This window comes from Paramormyrops kingsleyae, chromosome 8 (genome assembly GCF_048594095.1).
Source record: "Paramormyrops kingsleyae isolate MSU_618 chromosome 8, PKINGS_0.4, whole genome shotgun sequence".
Taxonomy (NCBI): Eukaryota; Metazoa; Chordata; class Actinopteri; order Osteoglossiformes; family Mormyridae; genus Paramormyrops; species Paramormyrops kingsleyae.
In genome coordinates, this window is record NC_132804.1 from 32,054,579 (window position 1) to 32,082,515 (window position 27,937).

At 38.1% G+C, this 27,937-nt stretch overlaps 1 protein-coding gene across 1 annotated transcript; it reads right to left on the bottom strand.

Moving 5' to 3' along the window:
* Positions 1 to 7,650: 7,650 nt before the first annotated feature.
* On the bottom strand, positions 7,651 to 27,777 carry LOC111835885 (protein tyrosine phosphatase non-receptor type 1). Its single transcript, XM_023796633.2, has 9 exons — positions 27,541 to 27,777; positions 25,850 to 25,940; positions 24,690 to 24,790; positions 23,465 to 23,563; positions 22,574 to 22,711; positions 19,098 to 19,307; positions 14,011 to 14,172; positions 11,174 to 11,337; positions 7,651 to 9,639 (listed from the first exon to the last, which is right to left on the bottom strand). The coding sequence occupies exons 1-9, from the start codon at positions 27,607 to 27,609 to the stop codon at positions 9,324 to 9,326; spliced, it is 1,350 nt and encodes a 449-aa protein (XP_023652401.1). The 5' UTR covers positions 27,610 to 27,777; the 3' UTR covers positions 7,651 to 9,323.
* Positions 27,778 to 27,937: the final 160 nt, after the last annotated feature.

Consider the following 27,937-nt stretch of genomic DNA (forward strand, 5'->3'; position numbering starts at 1 on the left):
TTTCTGGCTACATTTCTACAATTCCATAGTCTTTTGGGGCATGGCACAGCGCTCCGTAAAGCAGGCGCAATCATACATTTGTTTATTGATGTCTTTTATTTTACTTTGATTGTCTTGTAGTAACTACCTTAATTTTTATGTAAGTATACTGTTCAGAAATGATCATTAGAATTGAGAAACTAGGCTACCCAGGCGAGCATGAAATATTAAGAGTCTGATAAGTAATTGCATCAGACCGCAACGCAATAATGGTGCAAACTCTGAGTCTTATTGCAATAGGGTATAGTGTTGGATGTTTAACTTGCTAGAGTGACTTGCTTTATTTCGGCCTAGTATAACAGTAGCTTTAATAAATGTAAGTAAATTAAACCTGTCAGCAATCACATGAAAAATGTATCTTGATGGCATTTTAAAAAACATTACTTAATCTCCTTTGTCTTTTAACGTAAACTACATAGGGGTTTTACTGACGTAGATGTTGTGGTCGTGGGAATTATTATAATTCAGATTTTAGTTTTATTCATGTCACTGTACAAAGTAAACGTTACTACCGGAAAAATAGCAATAAAATGGGATAATATCAGTATCTTATTAGATGTATATTAAATAGAAATTAATACATCAACAAACAAGTGCCATTTCTTCATCTTTATTTCCCTTATATTTTAACAGAAAAAACCGAGTCATTAGCAAAATCTATAGTATTAGGCTACCTGGAATACGAATACCAGCGAATAACAATTTTAGCTGGAAAGCAAGATGTAAACAAAACAAAAACACAAACAGCATTAATTTAACACAACAAAGATTTAAATATTATCATTTTCTTTGCTCCTTGCGCCTTTACACACCACGAATTAGCGCGAATTTGTATAGCAGTTTATACGCTTTAGCCTACATCAAAAGTTCATTTGAGAGTGCAGTCGCTGTTTTCCCCACACAACATCATGAAAGCAACTTACTTTAATTAAAGGCAAACGTGGATTAAGAAGAAAATAAGCAAAATCACGCGGGAAACCCATACAGAAATGTTATGAGAAAATGATCAATAAACTATTAGACTATAGCTACTATTCCGAAAATATTGCTTTTAATCATATATATATATATATATATAAGACGTGTATTTAATATTACACATTGTACACTATAAATTGCAAATGTATGCAAATTAAATCATTACGGAAATGTGAATAAATTTATGTTGTACAAAACTATATATTGCACATAGGCCTACCGTTAACACCATAATTATTCTGAAATTAGCCCAGTATCTCGAAATTGTTTTGCATTTTTCAGTTTGCGCTTGTTTTGTTATTTCAGAACCATATTTAGGCAACTCCATGATGACCTGCGCAGTGGTGTAAAGTATCCTACTGCTAAATTTTCTGCTTTGTCGCGATATGAAGTAATTCAGCCAGACTACATTTCTCCTCTCTCTATCGATACTACTCAAAGTGACAGTTCACTCTTAAACTGAGTTGATGAGCAAGTGACAAGCAGCCTTAAGTGTGATTTCAAATATTCAGATGTGGTAGATCATGGATGCTAAACATCCATAAATCCATCAAGTTTCTATGCCCGTTTATCCTCTGGTATAGGGTATTTCTTAATTCTGGTACCATGCATGCATAATACATTAATCCACGTTAATGAGACGCCGCGACAATGCACTGGATAATCTTTGGAGAGGAAAAAGGAAAGATTACAAAAGGGAAGGTTTTGCATGTTCCCGTCCTCTGCTCAAGCCAGATTTTAATTTGAAATGTTCTGACATTTTCAAAACACTGCGAATTCTCATTCATGTTCTTAATATGTTTGTTCTTATCTTTGTAAAAGACAACAAAAAACAAAGCTTAGCGTATTTTTAATATACGAATTAATATGCATGCAGAAAAATCCTTTGCCGTCGACATCAGAAGCTGATATAAACGCATCAGTGATTATGCTACAGCAGAGGTTTTCAGATTTCTGCAATTAACTTCATAGTAACCAAATGATAAAACAGAATTTTCGATTTGAAATTTTCAGTGGTTTTGTATTGTCTTTTATTGACAAAATTCCTAGGGAGTACCTTGGTCTGTATTTCTTACTTAAAATTTGTAGTCTCACGCTCTTCACATGCATAAACTTTTTATTTAACAATAATCTACTCGCTATTATGTTCGGTTGTAATTGCTTGCTTTGTGTAATGTGCCATTCTTCTGTTAACACAATAGCTGTTCAACGTTATCAGAAACATAGCTGTTAGTCGTATAATTGGTCGACTGCAGCACTGAATGTTTGCGTGACACTTGGAGCGTGACATGCATTTGTGTGACACTCAGAGGAAGCCTGTTTTTAGTGGGGTTTTAGATTTATCTGTTTTTAACTATGAACAAAGAACATCATTTGTCTAAACTGTGAACTGATGTTTAAATACATGCATTTCAGAGCAGTAATTTCCATCATATGTGTTTTTTCGATTAGGTGATTTAGCCATCAGTCATAGATGGGCATCCTGTGAAGGGTGTGCCCTGCTTTGGTTCCAATGGTACCTGGGATAGGCCCCAGGCCCCCCCTGCCATCCTGTGCTGGATAAGCTGTTGGAACACAGACGGACCAAGAAATATTCATTTCTATTGCTAGCTGTCTTTTTCATAAACAAAATGAACATTGACTTCTACTCTGTATAAGTGAAGATTGCATGTTCTTACTGTGTCTTGCTGGTGGGATTTTTTTCAAAGGAGAGGCATTGCCCATAGTGTGAGACAGAGTGCGTGAGGGTGTACGTGCCCTGCAATGGACTGGCATCCCATCCAGGCTGCACCCCAGCCTGAGGCCCTAAGCTGTCGGTTATAGGTTCTAGACTCCCCTGTGATCCTGCTCAGGATAAGAGGCTGAAATATGAATGGATGGATATAAACATTTGAAAGAATCCATTCCGTTGCATTATATGTTTACATCACATCTATTCCTGGAAAATGCAGCATTTATTATTCATGTTCTCATTTACTCTATTCATTTCTCATTACTACAATCGCCTATGTTATGGACAGTGTGAACGTCCATGTTATACCGTTGTGGTCTTGAAAAATCACATATTTGAGCATCATCTTGTTTTTCAGTTACATAAGGCATACAATGTCTGTGTTTGTATACAAAAGAAGCCCTGAACTAGTTTCTAAATTGCCAGGTAGTCATTTACGTCATCTATGCTGCATTTTATTTGTATAGTTAGCATGAACAGGAGGGCAGGGTGGCAAGATGACCTCTGACCTCTTGAGGATTTTCCACTGCTATGCACTCATGTACATAAATAGAACAAATAATCCCAAATTGTGTTTTGAAGGTTTTTACATTTGTGTAAATTACGGGGAATTTCCTAAAAATGAGGCAATCCTAAACTGACAATTTCCTCATAAACAGCATATATATATGTAATCTCTTAACATAATTTCATGTTTATTATAGGGTAACAGGAGAGGGACTCTATGTGAGCAGACCTCTGTAAAACTAATTTGTATGTCTCTCCAAGTGAATCTGTCTGTGAATGCAAAAAAGTAAAGCAAGAATCTGTCAGTTTGAGTGACCGGACGGGGACTAAAATAGCGAACAAAGAAATATTAAAAAGACCAGGAAATTTCCATGCTACTGCATTTCAGCTGGATGTTCATGGGGATATTCTGCACTTAATCACTTGTCGTTCATCCATCTGACTGTTTTACAGTTGTTCAACCAGTACAGGGATGTCGAGGTTCATTGAGCCAATCGCAGGAGACAGAGGGCAGGGGAACACTCCGAATGGCATGCCAGTGCAATGTGGAACACTCGTTCACTATGGTTAGTTTAGAGACACCAAGTTGCATAGCCATAAGTTTTTTGACTGTGGAAAGAAACTGGTTTACCTGAAGGAAACCAGTATGAATGTGGGAAAATCATGCAAACTCCACACACAGCGTGGGGAAGGATTCCAATCTCAACCCTATACATCTGAAGCCATTTTGCATGCTTCAGTTAATCAATGAAGGAGTTTGAATTTTATGTAGTCTTCAGAGTCTATAGTCATTCTAAGTCAATCCATCCATCCATCCATCCATCCATCCATCCATCCATCCAACCGGTTATCTATTACAGAATTGTGGGGAGCCTGAAAGCTATCTCAGGGAACACAGTCAATTATATTTGCTTGATGAATTGTGTTACATTTGACTGAAATATTTCCCTCTCAGTAACATATTCAGTGTGCTTACTAGGTTTAGTACTTATAAAGATGGAGGAACTGAATTACAGCAAAGTTTTATTATATTCACACTAAACAAGTGTTCTCGCCATACTTCACCACTCGTTTACATTGTGCAACACTTTAAACATCCTGTTTCATCTGCACTTTCTGTTTCACAAAGAGGAAAAAGAAAATAAACAAAAAACATCAGCACCATGCCCAGGTTTTCCAATTATATTATTGGGATTTTAAACAAAATGAATTGGAAATAAAAAAATAATGTCATTTAATGACAATTAGTTGTGATCGTGAACTATGTAACAGATATTTACACAAAAATGGTACAAATATTACAAAAATGATAAGTTTGCAGCTCGAAAGTATCATTCTGCTGTATTTGTTTAAGAAAATCTTTGCTGAACAGTCATGATAATCTGAGGTATTCAAAGTCAAAACTCTACAGTGAAGGTATATGTATTCATCTGGTCACCTTTTACCAAACTTTCATCCCAGGTTGTTCATTACAAAGAAAACAACTGAAAAAAACCCACCTGTTCTGGAAACTGATTAGCCTATCAGAATTGCACATATATGTGTGTAACTTGGATATTTTTCCTCTGCAGTTGCAGCTACAGAATACTGCACCTGAATGGATTCAAATTACAAGCTGCTCAGAACAAGAATTAAAGATACAGGTGGCATCTTAGATGAAAGTCCTCAAGCTACCAATGCTTTGATTTAGAATTTCCTCAATATTTCTGAGGTCGATTAAAAGATGCGTAATTTTATTGTTAATGGAACTTCCCACAGAGAACAGAAGTTTTCTGGAGGTAAAACCCTAAACCTGCTGTCCTGCTATCAAATTTACGGTCAGCAAACTAAAGCTTGTCAGTAAACTACACATTACATCATTCTCCAAGGTCTGTTTTAGCCTCTTCAAGTACAAAGGTCATTTCCATAGAAACAATTATCCGTTCAGAACCTCACTCTTAAAATCCCAAAATGACTAAACCACAGTACAGTGGTGTTGATTTGTAATATAATATATATTTTGACAACATATTATGCTCCAGACTAGGCCAGCAGTTATGGCTTTGAGTGCAGTTTATAACATATTAACTCTTTTGCAACAACAACATTGTGAAATGTGTGGTGCAGGCAGTTTTAAACCCAGTAAGTATCTATTGTAATCTAGCTAATTAAACCCACTGAATGGTTGCTTGCTTACCAATTGACTATATAAATATGCAGTTCAATGGCATTTTTGAGTTATTGACTATTTCTTATGAGTAATGTTGTCCTTTTTCTTTTCCTGGTCTGTTAAGAAAGTGTATCTGATATTTAAAAAAATTTGCAATGGTAAACTATCGACGTGAGGAAAATAAAGCCAGTCTTATGGTTTCATTAAAGAAATGTGTTTCACGGAATTGTGTAATAATGGGCCTGTACTCTTTAAAATGGTGAAAACTTCAGGCAACCAAGCTGGCCACTGGGTGACCAATTTTGTTGGGCATCAGTGGTCAGATCAAAGCGGCTTCCTTCTCACAACTATTTCACCATATGCTGCTATTTTTTTCTAATGGCATTGTGGTGACTCTAATGTAGTCATCACTGAAGCAGTGTTGAGAAACTACAGACCTTCTTCCCCATGGGATGCGGAACATTACTTTCTGGAGGACATTATTGATAATAGCATGTACTTCTTCAGCTATGAAGGTTGTCATACACAACCTGAGCATCAGATGCTGATAAATGTGTTTATGCATATTCCTGTCAAACACTGAACTTTACTTTTCTTGAGGACATCATTCCATAGATGGTGATTCAGGCTTTGCCTTAAGCATTCTTGGTAGTATATGACGTCAATGCGAGATGAACAATAATAATAATTAATCATTTTTTAGAGTATGATTTGTGACTTGTTTTCCAAATAATTTCTTAATGTACATTAAAAGTGAAACCATTTATGTCATGCAAGTAAATCACAAGTCCGTGGCTTTCTATTCATCAGCAAAAACAAAAAAAAAAAAAACTTTACCCTGAATATTTGCTTAAAACTTACTTAAAAAATGTGAAAAACTGTGATAATATCAGCAACATCCTAACTTTGATTTCAGGGCATCCTACAGGCAGTATCAGCACCAAAGCTGCTAACTTTACCTTCCATTGATATATGTATTTCCATTTCGATACAGGGCAAAGAAGATTGACTTTCGGATTTTTAATGTGGTATAAACTCTCTTTTGTGACTGAACCCAAAAAATGAACATCCTTTACAGTGAGAAATCTCTTTGGAATGTGGGGGGGGGTGTACTTCTGAGGTGTGCGGAGCATTTTAGACATGCAGCTGGGAAGTTACAGATAATGATTAACCACAAGACACATATTGGAAGGAACTCTAGGCCATAGTTAACTTTCCTTCCAAAAAGTGTTGATATGAAGGAAAGTACAGTCTAACAAAGTATATTAAAAAAAAAAAAATATAGACAAAATATATATCCAAAAATAAATTATTAAGGAGTTAAGAAAAAAATAATCAGAATTATTGTGGCTTGTAGAGATTCAGTAACATCTTTCAGATGCTTTTGCTGGATTACAAAACCATATGTACCTTATTTTCCTAATTCCCAGAAAGAGACCATAATGTATCGATAAAGCTAGCTAATCTCGATTTTCTGAGGAAAATTATCCAAAATTCAATTACGTATAATATAGAGTATGCAACCAGATTTCTGTACAAGCAAAACTGGATCACTACTTTCAGATGGACACAATGGCCTGTGCTATTTAATTACAATAAAACAGTGAAAAGGAGTTTCATAATGTTTTTGAGTTCAAGGTTTGTATTAAATACTCAAGAGCTACCATGATAAAGATACTGTTAATGTTCCTAAACTCAGTATGAAAAACCTCTCCCTCAGATCCTCTCCAGTCTCTGAGTTTAATTCCATTGTTACGCAAGGTGCGCCCTTCTGGGGCTGCGTCAGCCGGCCATTCCCTGCTGGGGGCCTGGGGTGCTGTTATTTCAGTGATAATTCCATCAACAGTCTTTTTACAGGAAACATTAAATGGTATGCATTTCTTCAGCCTCTAAGAAATTAATCTGTTATGCATAAAATGTATTTCAGATTTTTTTTTTCAAAGAAAAATCTATGTATAAAAAACTGAAAAAAAATACTTTACTAACAGGGGAAAGTCATCTAGAGGGCCACCTTGTGGAAACCCAGTGTAATGTGTGTTGGTTCAGGTTAATTTCACAGGGTTTCTCTATGAAAAATGACATATAAAGGCAGTCTGAGTGGAAATGTTTTGAGTTGGGGGGGGGGTGTAACAGAATAGCATGGAACAACTGCAAACGTGCGAGCGATCACGTCTAGACACGCGGACGTTCTCACAGGTTTGTTCAGCCCGTTTGTGGCCCAGGAAGACAAATATTTACAATGAACAATAGTTAATCATTAATTTATCAGTTTAAAAAAGTACAGTGTGACATTATACATTTTATACCATTAAACACATTACGAGCAATACATTGATTCTGTAGGCCGTTCTGTGGTCTCCAGGGCGGTTGGTTTAATTCCCACTTCCAGCTGTGTGTGTGTGTGTTTGCATATTCTTTTTTGGGGGGACACGCATTTCCACAGGGGGCTCTGATGTTCACCGGCAGTACAATAACAGTTCACTTAAGTGAACTGCGATTTCTAAAACACTTATAGTGTGTACATCTGTACCCCGTAATAGACCGACATCCCCTCCAGGGTGTCTCCTCTAATTCCTCGATTAGAATTCAGCCTGTGTGTCTCTAACCTTAAAACCATTTTTTCCTCTCCAATAAAATCTACACGGACAGTAAAAAATTTCATTTATTCAGCCAAAGAGATTACGAAAGCGATACAGACGGACTACCTTGCGCAAGACCGAAGGGCCTTGACCTGGCAACAATTTGGTTACAAGCTTAGCTCCTTCACATCTCCACAGGCTGCTGGCAAAGTTATGCACAAGCCTTCCTGGTGCACAAAAAGGCCCACACCGGCCAAAACATACAACATTTTCAATGGCCTTTTAGGTTTTGTAACTGTCAAACCGTAGAGAGACGGAATACGCAGGGTGGAGATTTCTTACATGTCCGAAAGACGCATTCGGCATTAACACTTACTGCCAGACTGCCCCCCACCTCCCATTTCTGGGTGGAGCTCTTACTGGATGTGTGAGAGTGCCTGCTAATAGGTAGAGATGAGATATCTGAGTAGACTTATTGTGATTAAAGAGGGATAACCCCCCAAATCCCCAAGCTAGCATGTGGGATTGCAGGCAGGCTTCACACGACACGACAGCTGAGCAGCAGACAGTGATTCTGTGAAAAAGGCATGACCATGAACCAGAGACGGCCCATTCCAGCTCTGCACGGGGGTCATGATGCTTCTAGCTCTCATCTTAAGCAAATATTCAGGGTAAACTGCTTAACCTGGGGGGGGGAGGGGGCTGACACTAGAAGAAACCATTCAGAAAGATGCAAGATACTGACTTTGGTTTCCTAAACAAGGGGGTTTGCTATAACCAATGTAAAACTGTAATGTTAAGAGGGTTAACCATGGAATCCCCCCCCCCCCCACACAGAGTGCACATTTCCACATAGGCAAAATTTAAGACTACATATTTTCACTTTCATTAAAGTACCATAAGTATACTGCAGACTACAAATGGAAATTTCTGTCTGCTGACCAAATTCCTCTTTCGCCTGATATAGGTACAAAACAGGAGAATATTACAAAAATATTGTACAAAGCAAAAAAAAAAAAAATCAAAAACAAAACACCATGTTACTTTACTGTTGGTTTGAGTGGTTATATACTGGTGGACACATGGTCACTCACCCAGATAACCACCCTTGGATTTAAGGTTAAGGTTGGATTTAGTTTATCCTTTAGGGTGTTAAGTGTAATGGATGAATCCACAAACGCTGATCTGCCTCATGAGGAGAAACAACAGGGGGCGTAAATGAGGCCCAGAGATCCAGTGCGAGTCCTGCTTTGCGCCCAAACTAGCAGAACGACTGTACGCAGCAAATGGAGTCCACCTCTCCTCGGTCACACACAAGCAGGGAGAGCAAACGACAATGTCAGTGGAAACCAGGCCGACTACAGACGTAGACTCCCAATGCTAGGGCAACACCAAGGCACATAGTGGCCAGTAGGGGGCTCAACAAGCGTGGCGGGCTGCCACTGTCCGACGGGTCCTGATCGCCCCTCTCCCGTCTCTGAGGTAGGGCCTCGTCATCTTCAGAGCTTGGCACTCTGAGTCCAGCATGGCTCTCTGTCACACCATCAGAAGCAGACGCGGAAACTCCAGCAACAGTTGTGGCGACTGAGGGGACGGTGGCCACATCAACGGCCTCAGCCAGTGCCCTCCTCCGCAGCTCGGGTTCAGGCATGGAGCTGTAGAGAGATACAAGCAAGCAGCATTCAGAGACCCTCAGAGCCAGCCGGTTCCCACTGGCCAGAGCCCCAAAACACCCTCAAGAAGCCAACACCCCCAGTGCAAACCCAGGTCAAATAACACAGCAGCCATCAGTCCACACCATGCATAATTCACGAGGAACCATTTCATTAGGAAACGCAGAACAATTACCGTACTCTACAGCAGGGGTGGCCAATCTTACCCCGCAAAGGGCCGGTGTGTTTGCAGCTTTTTGGGATAACCTTTAGGTCAGCTGTTCAAACCCAGGTGTGAGGACTCTTCAGCCAATCAACCCTCTAATTAGTAATCTAAGTTGGCAGTTATAGTGAAAAGGATAACATTGGCCATTCCTGCTCTACAGCAACTGCTTACTGATCCATTGTTTATTTTGGGTCTTTCCAAGAGTTTGTCAGCAGTGTGTTTAATTAAAACTGTTAATATCAAGTTAATACAAACAGGTAAAGTAAGACTCTTCAGATAAATAAACACTATGCAAACAGGTGCGGAATGGAACATTTGCCATTTTGAGTATAAGCTTCTGGTCCAGTGCTGGTGATCCCATTAGGGAGCACAGGCAGTAGCTTAAGGCGCCATCTCAACAAGCAAACTGCACTCTGTCTTGCCTAGGGCTCCACATGGGCTTCAACCAGCATGGCTCTGGTCTGCTGGCAGCCATCAAACCCCCCCACCTAAACCTCATAGCTGAAGAAGAAGGCAAAGACTCCATATTGGTTATGGTCAAAAACATTACCCAGCCAATTAAATAAGGACATTCTAAAAGCAGACAGGTGTCTTACAGGTATCATATTTTTTAGGTTAATTATAATGGTATCGTTTCAGCAAGCAAACTCCATGAAAAAAAAAACATCTAAGGTATACCAACTGAAAGTGTGATTTGTTAATTTTACTTTGAAATATGGTTTGAAATAATGCATTAATGCTTCAAAGAAACTGCATGAGCATCAAGAGCAAGTGTTTCTAGAATGTTTATTTGCAATTAGTAAAATGCACAAAAGTTGCATTTAAAAGTGCATTTTCCCAGGTCTGTACAACAGCCCACATAAAAGCAATGCAGTAATTTTAGTCTAATACACTCAGCCTGCATCTTACATGGTTTTCAAAAGTATAAAAAGAAATGCACAATGCAAAATTGGCACGCAAAGTCCATAAGTGACTGCATAAGCACTGTGTAGATTAGTGTAGTTAGGGAATGGGGTGCTAGTAGAGTACTAATCTCAGTAGTATTTTGGCTAACATGCAGTGCTTTGCATGTGTGGCAGAACTTACACCTCTACGCTAGTTTTGTAGCTCTTTGTCTTCTACATGAGTAATGAAGAAAAAATGAAATGGGTATCAGAAATTGTAGTTTTAGCCAAAAAAAATATTTTCGCACATAACTTGTTTTGAATTGTCTTCTACAGAGCGGAAAGACTTAGTGAAAAGAAGGAAAAAAAGTCTCACTCTCTCTCTCTCTCACACACACACACACACACACACACACAAACACCTTACCCATTAGCTTGGGAATTGTGCTGTGCTTTGACATGCTCGTCACCCGGTCCTGGGAAAGGGAAGGATCCCGTTCTTGTACTGCTGGAGCGCTTTGGGGGCCGGGGAGGGGGGGGTGTCAACTCTGCTGGGGGGTCTTCCTCGTTTGAAAGTTCCCTCCATGATTCCTGTGCACAGACAACAGGAAATTTACAAAGACTGACTTCTAGTGGCCTAGGTGCATAAACAGCTTGCTGGTTCCCATATATGCCAGGCTGTCTCCATCAACAAGGTCCACCCATCCCATCTTCATAATCATTAATGCAATTAATGCCATTTATTTTTTTGATTATTGGACTAATCTAACAAATTTTTCGATTGAAATGATAAAATTTATTGATAAGCAATTATTTTCTAGTTAGTCATTTAATATAGCAATTCCCCCACACACAAATCTGAAATTCTTATTAACATTTCAATTTATTAAAACATTTCTTAAACAGAGCATTATTAACAAAAAAGGGAAATCTTAAGACATTCAATAGGATTTCTGTTAGACCGAAGTTAATAATCACTGCAATAGTTTTTACTTAATTATTTCAGCACACAAATTTGACTTTAATGTTGAAAGATGCTAAAACATGGAATGATTTCATAACTAGAGAAACATGTTTTTAACAAACACTAACAAAGGTAGCTTATAGTTAAGCTTCAGTGAGCAAGGAACAATTTAGGCTAGTGTGTAAGAGTAGTCGTAAACGATAATTTGTCTCACTCTTACATGACAGAATAAGTAAACAGAAAATATAAAACGTCTGAAATGCCACGTGTTTCTCCAGAGGCTCCGGAGCCAATTGTAGAAGGCGTCTCATTAAATATTTATGAGAGAAGTGCTACATGATTGGTCAGTGCATGAATTACAAAATAGTGTGGCACTGCTGGCACCGGCAATATTAAACAAAGCTATATTGGAATTCAGTCTATAATTGATATAGTTTTAACGGTTCCATCAGTGAAACAACTAGCCAGCTTATTAGTGGAACAACATTGTATTGTAAATGAAAACCATGCCGCGGGTGCAATAAATAAAATATTGTAGCTTTCGAGTAGTGAAGAGATTATCAAGTGGACAGTGAAGTTCAGTTACTAGCAGACTGCTTTATTGCGCAATTCTTAAAAGGACAGCATTAACATGCTTCCGAGGGGATAAAGTACTTTCCCTTACAATACGTTGCAGTTACAAAACATTCACGTAGTTTTACACAATGTGTCGACACTAAAATTCCACATCGACGCATTGCTATAATCGACATCGTCGATTACATCAAAAAATCGTCCCAGCTCTACTCGAGATGCTTGCTTAATTCAGTAAAAAATACAGATGCTCCTCATCTAATGACAGAATTCCATTCCTATGACCAGGTCGTTAAGCCAATTGGTCCATGAGAGAGTAGCCACCCTTTACCGATACTTTAAGTATGCTGTAATAGAGTGGGTTTGTGTAAACCAACTTTAGATAGTGCAAAAGTGACTATTTATAACTTTAAAAATAATAATAGACTTTGATCCTTGCGGATCAATCTGCCCCCCCCCCAAACTTGCTTTATATAGTTGACAGCAACCTGTTTAAGGGCCTTGCTCAAGGACCTCCAGATGTGCTGATGCTTAGCTCGAACCGGTGACCTTCTGATCACAGGCACAGAGGCTTAGCTCACTGAGCGACATGTTGCCACTATATATTTATAGTATTTAATATATTTATAAATGTTTATACAGTAACGCACTGTATACTACAATACACAGAATAGAGGAAATCAGTTGTAATATACCTTACTTAGGTTTGCTTACAGGTAATCGTTCTTATTTATTCTGAATAAAAAAAAAAGTGTTCAAGGAAACTCCAACTTTATAACTTTGCATAACTGCTAGATGCAGAGCTGCCGTTTCCACGACCAAAGTTCTCATACAATGTACAATGCTGACTGGTCGGAGAGCTGGAAGTAAGTCTGGGCAATCATTAAAGAGGTAGGTTAAGTGAGGAGTGTCTGTATTGCAAATTTATTAATTTTATAACAAAAATCATTACTTAATTCTTTTACTTACAAAAATATCACATTACAAACCATCAGGAGTTTTAAGTAAGATTCATCCCAAAGTTTGATAAGCAGTCTTATTGGATGCTTTTTAATTATCAACACATTTACATTAACATAAAATGCCAAACATTTGTATTTAGCATCCATTGGGAACCAATGACTACAACGGTAATTACACTAATCCCCTGCCTATCGCGGAAGTTACGTTCCAGACTCATCAGCGATAGGTGAAAATCCGCGATATAGAATTACCATATAAATAAACATTAAAAAAAAAATATATAGTTTATGCATTAAAATACTCCTCCCACACGCTTTAAAAGCGATAGCTGAAAATCCACAATATAGAAAGACCATATAAATAAACATTTTTTTTATAGTTAAAGCCTTAAATCGCAGGGCTTAAAGCGATAGCTGAAGCTCGATATAGCGGGGGATCACTGTAATAGCAAAATGGCAAGAACAGAACTGAATGAGTCAAATCAAAAAATATTATGACAATTAACAAAATGAAAATATTTGTGTGGAAGGAATGTGAAGATACTTTAAACACTGCTTGTAAATGGACTTTTGTTATAAAACCTGAAAACTTTGCTACAAAATTAAGTTTCCCAAGACTTTCTGTGAAAACCCATGCATGAAATATTATATTCTGAAGCTTTGAAAACCTTCAAAAGTTTACACATCAAACAATAAGAATGAGAGCAGCACTCCTCGCTGGCAACTCATGTCAGGCAAGTGACAGTTTAGCCAGCAGCTGCTGACCTGCACCGACGTGTCCCCAGAAATGACCCTGGCGCCCTCGATGACCGCCAGGTAGGAGAAGCGCAGCTGGTCGGCCGTCTGGATGAGGCCCATGCGGTACTGCCGCATCTCCAGGAGAACCTCCCGCACATACACGGAGGACGGGTCCTTGCGAAGGGACATCTGTGGGCACATCAAGCAAAAAAAGAACAGACTTAACATGCCTAAAAAGCCCCGTGGTCATCAAACGACCAGCTACTCATCTCCAAATAGCTGATCTGCTGGCGTTTGGGGGGACTATGGCCACCCCAGGAGCACAAGTAATATTTACCCTCATTGGTGATTTTTCAGTTGGAGGAACCAGCTAAGTTCTCCCATGCAAACATCATAGTTATTTTATAAACCGTTTCAGACTACACCTGCATCCAGTCAAGGGTGTAGCTCAGTCATGCATCCTGAAGAGGCTTCAGATCCTCCCCCCATCAGGATAAACACTTGGATGACGTACAGCAGGATGGATATATCCAGTTAAGCAGTGAATTACTACACATGCTGAAGAACATATTAGTATAAAAGTATAAAATAATGTGATGAGCTCCCTGACCGATAAGCTGTAAGAAAAATGTTGAACGGATGGATTCTTATATGTTTGCATAATACTCAGGGGTGTAATGGTACACAAAATTCATGGTTAGGACTAAACTGTTGTTTTGGACTCACGGTTCGGTGCAATTTCAGTACAGCATGGAAAATAATAATAAGTTTCACAACAAATTTAACAATTAAAAACAGCTGTAAACCAAAGGCAATATGTCTATAGATATGCCTGAATAATAAAGTCCTAACAGATGCTCATATGAATATTGTAAACATAAATGTCAAATAAATGAAAAAAGTAACATAATCATACTGAACTAAATCCCATGTAAATCCTGTGTTTCCCCATGTTCAGTACTGCTGAGTATGATTGCACATATAAAGCGATAAACACTGTAAACTGGAACTGAAAAAAATGTTTTGAAAATGGTACAACAGAATGTTGAAAAAAATCTATATTTTTGTGAATGCCTATTTGATCAGCTAAAAGGAATCCGTCTCCTTAAGCTCAATGTTGACAGCGGTGACATTACACTAGTGGTGTGTGTGACGTTGCAGTGAACAACTGTGACTGAAGTGACTCGAGAGCAACAGCAGAGAGGTGGTACACCTGAAATGGCAGCAGTATAAAGTGGAGTCCCTAAACACAGGAGAACCGCTGTGCAAACGCCCTTTTAAAGGACGTGCTGCAAAGGGAGGCAACGCATTTAACCTGGCCATCCATCTATGTGACACCCATCCTAACCTTTTCAAGGAATTCAAAGATCGACAGGTGATAGTTGACTAGTTCACTCCCCTGTTATGTCCATGAAAGAAATCAGTGTTCAAAAACCCTCTCCATAGCGGTAATATACATATTCATACATAGTCTACAGTGATGAAAACCATGCAGGTCCATTTCATTAGCAACCTGAACTCGCCACACAATTTAACCAGACTGACTCGAATTGCTGATTAATAAAATACAAAATGATGCCTGACATGCTTTTTTGACTAGTATGCTTAAATTTTATTTTTAAAGTGACCTTAGATGACTAGATATTGTCTGAACTAAAGCACGAAAATGACATTTAAGAATTTCCCTTTTTTTTGAAGGAAAAAAAAAAGAATGAAGATTATCCATATCAAAGCTATTTAGGTGTTGTGCAACATTAACAGCTCTAATTATGATTTTAGCTCAGTCTGAATTTCCTGGCAAAATTCCACAGGGAGATTATCTTGCAAAGGCACTTTCTGTCCTGCTCTTTTCGTACACACAATTAGATGATAGTCTCAAACAAGTTGGCACACTGGATGGATTTCCAGCAGCACAGCAAACTTCGGTATAATAGAGCTGACTGAGGGCGCCTTTCCACTGGACCAGGTACCAAACGCTTGGTACGAAAAATTGGTATTGCTCTTTTTCCATTAATTTCAGGTCCAGTACCAGTACCAAAGTACCAAACCACTTGCATTTGCTCAAAATCATTTCTATGGAATCCAAAATATTTCCATACACATTTTGTTCACTTTTCTCCACACTACAGACTGCAAAAAACAAAAATCATTAAAAAAAAAAAAAAAGTTTTGTTTCCTATCACAGAGTTAAAATGTTTTGGTGCTACCTAAACACCCCTCATGTGAGAACTGCATGTGCATAACATGTTATGTCGATTAGGGCTGCCACTAATGCCTATTTTACTGTGGATTCATCTATAGACTTTTACCAATTGAACGGTTAATCTAAATGATTAATTTTCCTCTAGAAAAATCTAAATTACTGTTTAATTTAAGTTAATTTTATTTTGACAACATACTGTGCCATTGCAGGGCTTTAGATGATGGACGTCAGCTTTTCAGCACCACATGGACGTCATTTATTGTCACCCACAATTCAATAAGTAGATTAGTAATCTAAAATATTAATGAGAAGTGTATTGTGCTGCCCAAAATTTGTAATCTGTATAAATTCAGTGTATTTTTATGTCTATAAAATTCAGTTAGTGGAACACTCCATATGGTACCGTTTTGGTAAATCATGGAAGCAATAAACACTGAAGTGGCGGTGAAGAAAGGGACAGCTCAGCAACCACAACATCTTTTTAAAGAGGAGATACAGTGGATAAATAAGGTAAAAAGGTGGTGGTGGTACGTTTTGCTGATTTAAAGTCCAACACGTTTTTATTGATAAATATAGTTTTTATTTTGGTTCTTTTAGTTACTGTCCGTTTTAGTTTCAGCTTTACTTTATCATAGCACTGGTTCCACAAAGCCCAACACACACAAACACACACACCACCCAGATTCTAGTCTAAATATTTTCTGAATCACTTATTCAATGGAGATTCTAAAGTAGCAGGCAGAGAATATTATCGCTTTAATAATGAGTGTATTTAGTAGGTACAATAAAGGATATTAAAAAGCTCCCCGTATTAATGGTAATTTAATAGACATGAACAGACAACACTTAGGTGGTTTTGCGTACTCTGGCTGTCTATCACCCACAATAGCACCCGTGTGTTTTCCCTTCAGATGCTCGTGCATAGCAGTAGTGCTGTCGTGGTATGCTATCGAAACTTTGCAGTGTACAAACCACCTTTTTGTTTAGTGATAATTTGAAGTACTCCCATAATTACATAGTGATATTAAAAGGAAAACATTTGTTATAATGAATTGAAGTGTGTTAGAAACCATAAAGGTAATTTTGTTAAAATACAGTGGTACCTCAGTTCTCGAACTCATTAGAACTCGAATTTCTTAAAAGTCGAACCAACCAGTTCAGAAAAAAAAAAAAACCTAGAACGTGATCTGAATCTCAGAAGTCAAACCGTGAACGACGACCTAAGAACTTGTACAGTACGCGTGGGGAAATGAGTCACGCGGCACATCTCTCAGCGGAAACAAAGGGTAACGCTTCAGACTCAGCCACGCATTCGCTGTGATAACATCGTGCATGTTTACACTAGCTGAATACATATATTTAGACAGTAAAAATACATTTAGACAATGATAGACAGTAACAGTAATTATTATTATATAATAAAATACATTTAAAAATAAAGATTTCTTATTAATTATTTTAATATGAGTAATAAACCAATAATACGTTTAATTATAATAATATTGTCGTGCCGAGCGGGGACGGAATGGAGACAAAGGCGCAGATGTCAAGGTATCGGGGAATACGGGGTTTAATTACAGGTAAGGCAGGCAAAACGCAGACGGACAATACAATGACCGGACTGGGGAAACAAACTGAAACGTGGACTAAATACAGAGGACTAATGACAACAACCGGAAACAGCTGATCACATGGGAATTCCACATTGGGTTAACGAGGGGGTGTGGCACACGGAAGGAGCGGACGATCGGGGCAGGACACATTGTTTTTTTTAAACTTTACACATTGTTTGGATACAATTATTTCCTTACTTTACAAATTACTGTTTTGATAAATGTGCTTAGATGTGTTTAGTACAGTATATGCTCTTCTTGTTTTATCCGGTTCATTTTGTGTTTAAAGAAAACATATTTACACCTAAACATATTTAGGTGTAATTTTTTGGGGCCGGGAAGCAATTAATTGGTTTTCCATTATTTCTTATGGGGAAAATTCGATCACAACTCGAACTTTTTAGTATTCGTTCTGAACTGACTAAATTCGAGTTCTGAGGTACCACTGTACATTTTAAAAAACAATCTAGTCATTCAAAATATTGATGCGGACGTGTTTTCAGCGTTGACGTCAACCATTTTGACTAATAGCAGCAGCCCTAATGTCGATATTAATATTGCACATCATCAAGCACTAATATATACAGTAAAATATACTATAATTACTCTATTATAATAGTTTGGTACAAAACACAAGTAGCAACATTCACTTTGGTACCCGTTTTGAAGTACTAAAAGGTACCTGGGCAGTGGAAAAGCACCCAGACAGTCTTGGTCTTATCAACTACTCTCTGTAGTGTTGATGTAATTTACAGGGAAACCAAAATGTTCCTAAACCAGCGATTACGAGCAACTGTAACCAACGTAACTATCTAGCATTAGCATAATGTTTTCCGTGTTGAACATCTGCTTGTTAATTTAGAATGTCAAGAAATGTATTTCATTTGCTTCATTATGTGTAGTGTACTGAAAATGATTTATTGAATGGTACCCGATAAACATGCCTACCGTTACAGCCCTAATGATAAGTATAAAAACAGTACAACTATAGTATCGGTTAACCAAATTCAAATGATTATGGTTGTGTATTAGGGCTACAACCATCGTTCTGGAGTTCACCCTGTCATCTGGTAATATCTGAAATCCTCACACAGCGGTTTTCTGGAGGATAACATCCACTTAACTAGTTTTGACAATAAAATCCATTGAAATTAGGGAATTTCAAAATCTACCAACTGATTTGATTATTTTAATCTTCTCTGCTACTGTTCTAAGGAAAAAAACTGAATACTGGCAAGAATAAATTAAGTTTGGCACACAAAATCAATATGAAATGAAAACTCAGGCTCGGTACTTACCAAGAGCAGGCAGGTGTCGACAAGGCAGAAAGTTCCTGAGCGGCCAATCCCAGCGCTGCAGTGGACCACCACAGGACCATGGTCAGAGTTTAGGCACCCTGACTCTCTGACTTTGAAGAGGAAGTTAAGGAAGGAGGCAGGAGACTCCGGTACTCCAAAGTCAGGCCAAGTCGTGTAGTGGAAATGCAGGATCTCTCTGGTCTCCTGAGTCTTTGAAGAACCAAGGTAAGTGACATCATCACTGGGTATGCACGAGGGATTGAGGGCAATATGCAATACTTTAAGGCAAATTTTGGGGCTACAAGATCCATTTGTTCCAGAAATTCCTCTACTAGCCTATACTGCTCCATATTCCCTGAATGCTCTTCATGTTGCATGTTCTGCTGATTTGAATAATTGTCTAATGACGTTCTTGCTTTGTTGGAAGATGTTGTGTAGCTCTTGCTCCTATACTGCTTACACGTCCAACTGGCCATGGAAAGCTCATTGAAGCTGCATTTATACTTATCTCCCTGACAGCCGTATATTTGTAATGGTCTGTCTCACATGTACATTGCTTTGGATGGAAGAGTCAACAAAATTGAGCAAAAATAAAAGTAAATAGATTCAGGAGGACAAACAACCAAGAACATCTGCAACTCTGTGTGCAGCGGAATGTTCAGGGGTCTTTATCACAAAGCTGGTTTAATAAAGTTTGGCTTCAAAGATAAGTTCTAGTGTAAATAAAACAAACAAATGCAATCTGAGATTAGCAGCATCATGATGCTTTTCAGCAATCTATGTCAAGCCAGGATTTCTTACTGAAACCATGATTATTTCCCCAAGCGCATGCATATAAAAGCCTGCTGTGCCCAACAATCAACCAATCATGTAAGCATAAATCGCAACAGGGCTACATATTTTAATGCAGCAGCAAAGAGAATTATTATGGTAAAATATGAATAATTCAATAATGGTGAAGAGCAACACCACAGCTGCAGCCAAAGCCCAAAAAATACAGTGCAGCAGATCGCTGAAAGGGAAGATCCATACATACAATTCAATTGTCGTGAAGATGCAGTAATTGTCTTAATTCCCAAATATGCGCTTCTTGATTATTCTTTGTCTTCTTTTTCACAATACTTTTATAGGTTCTGTGTTCACAAGAACAAAACTTCTTATCCAGCCTCTTTCATTCCTTTGTTGCTGCTTTATTTAAGCAATTTGTTTCAAAATGAAATGAGGTGTAGATCTTCAATCCATGTTTTTGTGAAATGGTAATAAGATAAAATATATACTTTTTGACTTAATTGAAGAAAAAAAAATGGACCTTTTGAAATTCAGAAGATCAAATGTCAACTGTGGTTGCCCTTCCCTTTGCTGCCACTAAGTGGCATTGCTTCAATTTTGGGGCAATTTGCCACAAAAGTTGATCAATTCAAGTTCCTCAGCCATACAATGGGTCTGCAAAGTTTGAAGAAGATCCTTCAAAGACAACGAGTTACATTTTATTGTATTCCCCATCTAGGGAATACAATAAACTATAGCCAAATTGAATTTATCTACCAATAGATTCTGAAATAAATAATTATTGCAGGAATACAACGATTCAACAGTGACAAATAGGAGTCCTGCAGTCAGCGGGTTAACAAAATTGTCTCCATGCATTTGATTGGTTAATAATTTTTTAATCAGTATAAATTAGTGCTGGGGAAATAAATGCGTTAATTTTTGTGATTAATTTGAACATCTTGACGCGTTAAAAAAAAATTGATGTGACTGACGAATTCTCCTTTAGTTATTTCCTGTGAAGTACCAAGAATTTGCTCACTTATTAATCATTTGCTTACGCTAGTTACGGAGGCAAGGAATTTTTTTAGGTGGAAAGTTCTACTTTAAAACGTTACCATGCAGATGGTACTTTAGAAAAAACGAAAGTAATATGTTCAATTTGCAAAGCTAAATTTAGTTATCATCATAGTAATTCATCACTGGCCTATCATCTGAGAGCGAAACACCTGAGTGAAGTTTCCGAGACATCAAGCACTCTTCATCAGTTCACTTTGTTTGAGTGTGCTACTCGAAGCAGACCTTTGGCGAAAGAAACTATACTGTAATGATAAAGTAAGGGGGGTTAGGCTAAATGGATAGCTAGAAACTGTTGCCCCGTTAACACAGCAGAAGACAAGGAACTGAAAGTAGTAATTTGAGTTGCGTCAGGAGATTCATTTTATAATCTGCCATACAGAAGAACTATTACAGTAAAATCCCGTTATAGTGGACTTGCTTATAACAGAATATCGTCTAAAACGGACGAGGTCCACTGATCCCGGCCGAGCGCCTTTACGAACATGCAGAAAAAGCATCGGATATAGCGGACTCGCATATAACAGAATTTCACTTATACGGGACAAACAATTTGGTCCCCATGGCCGCTTTTAGCTGTAGTTTTGTTCGGCTATGACGGACATGCAGCTCCGCCTATAAAGCGCCTGGCGTGCCGGTGATAGGCCTATCCAGTGCAGATACGTAGTAGGGATTAATAGTAGTCACGCATCTTGTCAGGTAAAGTTGGATTACTACATGTACAATATACCACAAGTGTGTCTGCTGGGGTGTGGCATGAGTAAATGGTGTCCTGTAGTTGTGTTTTGGGCATACAGCAACTCTGGATATAACGGACTGTTTTTCCAGGTCCCTTGAAGTCCGTTATAACGAGATTTTACCGTATGTCTAGAATTATCACTCCATATGAGAACGATAGGGCACTGAAAATGTGCATGTTAGAGAGAGCTCAGTACGTTGCCCTAACTGGGGATCATTGGACATCTGTAAGTAATGATAACTACCTTGGTGTCACCGTACAATTTACTGATGAAGAGTGGAATCTATTGTTATTTGCATAAACTGTGAGCAAAACTACTGTACGTAAAAGTAAAATGGTGACTGTTCAGGATTACAATAGCTGATCTGATGAGAGATTAGTTTTAAGTTTCAACTGCTATGTTTATGGAAACAAATTTAATTGTGTGTTTTGATGGGTAATACAATGGCATCTCTTCTCAGTGAAATCTGTTTATCTAGTTATAACTCAGCTTGATACTTGTTTGCAACAAGTGTAAGTAAAGAATTTTTGTTTTTCCACAGGTTAATTCATTAAAATGTAAAATCTAAAATATGATGCTCCTGGGTTTATGTTACAGAAAATGTATATATTATTCAATTGTTATTGTGTAACTTTACATTTGTAAATGTTAAGAATTTTCAGAATCAGAATAAGCTTTATCAGAATATTAATCATGTTTAATATTTATCAGTGCGATTAATCATGATTAAATACAGAAAACTCTGATTAATTAGTTTTTTTTTTTTCTAATCGATGCACAGCCATAGTATAAATATATTGATTGTGTTATCTTCTAAATTTTGAATCCATGTTGTTCTGAATCCAGTGCTGGAGAAAAGAAACCACAGAACCAAGATGCCAGAATACTTACAGATAAATTCTCCAATTCCAAATGTCGGACGGTGTAGTACGACTTCACGTTCTCGGATACCAGAGTTAGCTTGAAGTTTGTGTCCTCAAAGACCATTTCCCTGTTAGCATGAGAAGGCCAATACTGAGCACACTTCACCTGAAGAAGAAAAAAAAAAAAAAAAAAGCTTCATTCAGCATAAACCCAAGTCCATTGATCTTCTACAGCCTTCAATAAACAATGAAATCATTTTTATATCAAGAAGGACTTTCAGATCTTTATGTAGACTCAATGCACTGAAAACTGGGGCAAGAGTGTTTTTTTTTTTTATATAAAACAGAATTATTTAGACAGTCCAAATCAAAGGCACACATTTATTTAGAAGAATATGAGCATGCGGAAGTTGACATGCAGAGGCGTGAGTTTGTGCCACAGGGCGGCCTGCCGACTATCACAAAGCCTGCGTCAGCATAGCTTCAGCACTGGCTGCCTGGTAGAAACACTGTCAGTTTTAACCTATATGATTCCACTGTTTCCAGTAAGCCACCTGGTCAGATCTCTCCAAGCGAACACATAAGCCTGAATTCGTTTTATACAAAAAAAAAATTAAATGCTGCAACAATTATTTATAAAAGTATCAGGTACAGAACAATACACTCAGTTTTTTGGGTATGCACGATGATGTAGGCCATTATGTGCATTTCTTATAATGCTGATATATTTTAATGTATTTTTTATTGCAAATAATTCTAAAATTGTATATAGATGTGCTTGGACTGACTAGATATGCACACAAATTGCATCAGGACCTGATAAGATAGGACAAAGACTGTAGAATTCTTTCAAGACAGCTAAATGCTTTTTCAATGGTGTTTAAATTTTGGCATTGACAATGAAAGCGGCAGTACTCACAGAGCCCTTCTCCACAACACGGTTCAGCATGACCACGCCACGGCTCTGCTGCTCCCACACCATCTCCCAAAAGTGCCCGCAGGTGTTTGGCAAAGGACCCTGATTGAGTGATTGGGATGATCCAAAGGAGGAAGGTAGAAAGGGGGGGGGGTGTCAGAAACCCTCTCATTTCCTTCTATTCATTATTAAAATCAACAAATTTGCTTGACAATGTGCCATTTCAATGTAAATGGTTCCTTTACCTCATTTTTTTGGTCAACTGTTCTAAAACAAATCACAATAGTGGCATAAAAAACAATCGTAACTGCAGAATTGCTTTTATAGTACAGGTTTGGGCTGGCATTCAGGGAAGGGACCGTAACATCCTATAACAAGCAGGGGCACGATGCGACAAGGTATGAACAGAAATTCCACAGCAGTGAAGCACACATACCAAGGCAAAGAGTGATATCCCTAGTATCAGTACCATTCTATGCTTTCAAATTTGCTTAGTGCCTTCCAGAATGATTAAGCGAATAATCACTATGATAATCAAACATTTATGTAGTTTCTTTAACCTGAAGATTGAGACTTCATGTTTCCAAAATGTTTCTACAAATTAGGAATTTTTAGGTGCAACAAGCAAATGGGAATGTAACTGCAGCTGTCGGTCAACAGATGAAAAGATTTGAAAAGGCTAAGAAAAGCTTCATGCCACTTTCTCCATCAATGACAACTGATATACTTCCAAAATTAATACTTTCATAATGCTCTTGCCCTTCACCTACTCTGACAAGAATACTGAGCATGTCTTGCACATAAAAGATTCTAGGATCTCAGACCGTTATATACTCAGTGCACATAATTTACAGACCTTACCCATTATACTGGACCAAACTAACGCATTTTACCATTTTTAATCGTGCTGTAAACCACATAAAATCCAATAAACAATGGTCTGTTTCTGGTCTAGAATGCTTTTCTAAAGATTTTGCTGATGTCCTAAAGATCAAGGATGGAAGGTCGAAGATTCTTGGAGATCGTTGTAGAGGGTTGGGATGCAAACCTTACGTATATACACCAGGTTCTATCCGACATCTCCACATGGACCACAACTGTTTTCACATTGAGAGATAGCTAGCTACCACTAAAATTAAATCAATATAAAATAACAAAGAAAAAACAGAAATAACAAAAACAAGAACACTAAGAAAAATCCATAACAGGAGAAATAAACATGCCTCACCTGTGTCAAGATATAGCTTCTTTGGGTCTCCTGCACTGAAATTAAGCTGGCATTGATGTAGTCATTAGTTCCTAACTGCAGACATATTCTACTGTGATCAACTGAAAGGAAAAGAATAATTTCTATTATTTCTTTAGTAGATGGCTGTACACAATGCGATTTCCCTTAGCATGTGACGTAATGAATGATGCACAAAGGGAATGGCAAATACACAGTATGTTATTCCAATTTCCTTAGGCTAAAGCACATTAAAAAGGCTGTGTCAATTCAGTAAAAATAAAAAAATAAATAAAAATGATCAATAGTTCTTCTCATTCCACTAATGGGGTTAAATAAAACTACATTCAGAACAGGCTAAGCCTCTGTCCATTATCAGAAGGTTGCTGGTTCAAGCCTGAAGTTGGCAGAACAGCAATGGTCTGGGGGCCCTTGAGTAAGCTTAGGCCCCAGCTCCACGGGGGCGGCTGCAGGTAGCTGTCCTTCACCGGCAAGCTTGCTCTCACCTACATAAGGATCTGTACAGTATATCATGGAGAACAAGATGGGGTAGGCGAAAAGAGACCTTCCCTAGTGGGATCAATAAAGTGTTATTATTATTATTATTATTGAAAAAGTGAACCAATATTATTACATGCCAAATATAAAATTCCTATTTTATATATTTTATAGTGTCTTCTTCCTCAAAATACTGAAATTCCCCACACCCTCATCAATGGCACCTGGGATAGTCTACCAAGAAATTGACAGTGATTTATTAAACCCACATATTTAATTCTGGCATCCACTCAAGACTTCATGGACTCTAAGCCACAATAAGCTAACATTTGCTCAAAGGGGCCATTTCTCAATGGGGCTCAAAGAGGCCATGGAACAGGTGTGACCTGACCACCGTGATCAACATTTAAATATATGTTAACCAAAGATTAACATGATCAGAAAAAGGCCCAGGACTATAGCTAAGGGAACCAACTAAACTTTAAGTGTGGCTGTAGGGGGCTCTATAGTCTTTACAGCAGAATCACATGGGCTCAAATAGCTTCACTATGTTTTCTTGAGCCTACAGCTAATGTAGCCCATCAGACACCCTGCTAAATTATCCCAACTGTGTATATTTTTTAATACCTCAGAAATTAGAAAACAGATTCCAATGTAATACTCACAGGGGCTGACATCTCTGTAGCGATTCCTGGTTTTGTTTTCAGGTAGTCTGGCAACGGCACATGGAAACTCAGTTGACTGATCACGGATTTCCTAAAGAAGAAGAATGAATGATAAACAATATTTACACATTTTCATTCAATCTAGAAACTGGCAATATCAGCCCTTGAGAAACAGGGAAACATTTAGGCCTCTGAGGCAAGAACTAGATGTGTGCGAGTTTATGACAGTCAATACTGGTTGGTATTCGATCTCTGAAGTTTTCATTGGCAGTATATGCAATAATGAAAAGTAAAGCCCTCTCCAATTATTTAACAAGTGTTAACCAGTAAACTATTCTGACTTTTAATCTATTATGTACTTAACTGTTAAAAGGTTTACCAAGATCGCTGCATATAAATTATGAATTTACAGACATCTCTATGACCTTAACTCTCACCAGGAGAACAGAAAATTAGACTAAATTTATTCGCATGGCTGTTTTACTAAGACTTTACCAAACAGAACATTTTGGGGAGAATAATTTTTTTCACTTTTATTTTAGTAGTAATAGCATTAGTAGCAGATTAGGGCTGTTTCAGTTTCCATAAACAAATTACATAAAAAACACACACCCAACTGCCTAGTTGTGACTGTGATTAAGAAATTTCGAACTGCTCTATAGTCTTTACAGAAGAATCACATGGGCTCAAATAGCTTCACTGTTTTACAAAATGCTTAATTTAACATTTCATGGTCAATAAAAAATGCCACTGTTCAAAGTCCTTATGCAATGTAATTAAAACGGTCAGTCAACTGTAAACTTTATTAATATGTAATTATAACAGACATGCGGATCTATTTGCATTAATCGATTACGCAAGATCTCATACACAAATACACTAGCGGACCTCGATTCACCTGAACATAACATGTCTTTAGGCTGGTTATTTGGGAAAAACCCGAGTTTGAACGTAAGAAATAAACAAAATGGCGCTGTCAAAAATAATTAAGAGCTATATAGTGATATCGGGGAAGGAACGATCGGCTTAAAAACACGCCACACCCACGCAAGCATGCCACGGGAGCACGTTATCATATCTGTATTGCAATGCTTAATGTATTACTGGCCATGACTTGTTGCAGATCACGAAGAAACGTGGACAACCAACTTCATTTTTAGCTAGACGATCTCGACTGGGCACGTACTACCAAAGTGTCTGATTAAAATGACCATCCCTAACACAAGCAGATATCTTTATGCAACGCAAAACGAATAGTTACAAGGTAACATGGAATTTACATGTGTTTATGCTGTAGGTCAACTACCTAAGCAAAACAGATGTCATTTTAACTAACAGAAATGAATTACGCTTTCCCGGGTAATTCGTATTATCAGTCAGTGCCCATTGATTATACCTACATTGGCATATACCACGCCAGCATGGCAACTAAACCACACCGCACTGATCGCCGCCTCACACAACTTTAACGAGGCGTATTAACCAGCTCGTTCCGGGTTACTAGTAACTGGTAACAATGGCCGTGGAATCGCTTACAAAATACACACATAAATCGGAGCTTTTAAAAATAAGTGCTTACAGCAGCTGACCGGGGCTGACAGCTGCACCGGACTTAAATATAGCCTTAATGCTGGCCGAGTATTTAGATCTACATAATCAGTACTAGATAGACGGACAGATGGACAGAGTACCTGGAAGATGACATTCCAGCTGCCATGTTCGTCGATCTCCCGAAATTCGGCCTCCACCGCCGCTTCCATGCTCACCCTACCCGTGTGTGACCTCCTCCCTTTAGTAGATTAAAATACAATTCATGCAAAAGTACGTGCTTTCCGCGTGCATGGTGTGCCTGATCGCCAGAGGAGATTTCCTAGTGAGATACTCGTTCACAGTGTCACACAGTCCCAGCGAAACCATATGAACCCTTTAAAATTCGCGTTTTAATTGGGTGTAACGGGAAGATCTGCGTCCTCATTGGTCTGAACAATGGGCTGGGCTTGGCGGTATAACAGTAACGTATCAAAGGGAGATCAGCAGGGCTTTCTGGTAGTAACAGATCAGAAATTAAAATATTTGCATACACGCAAC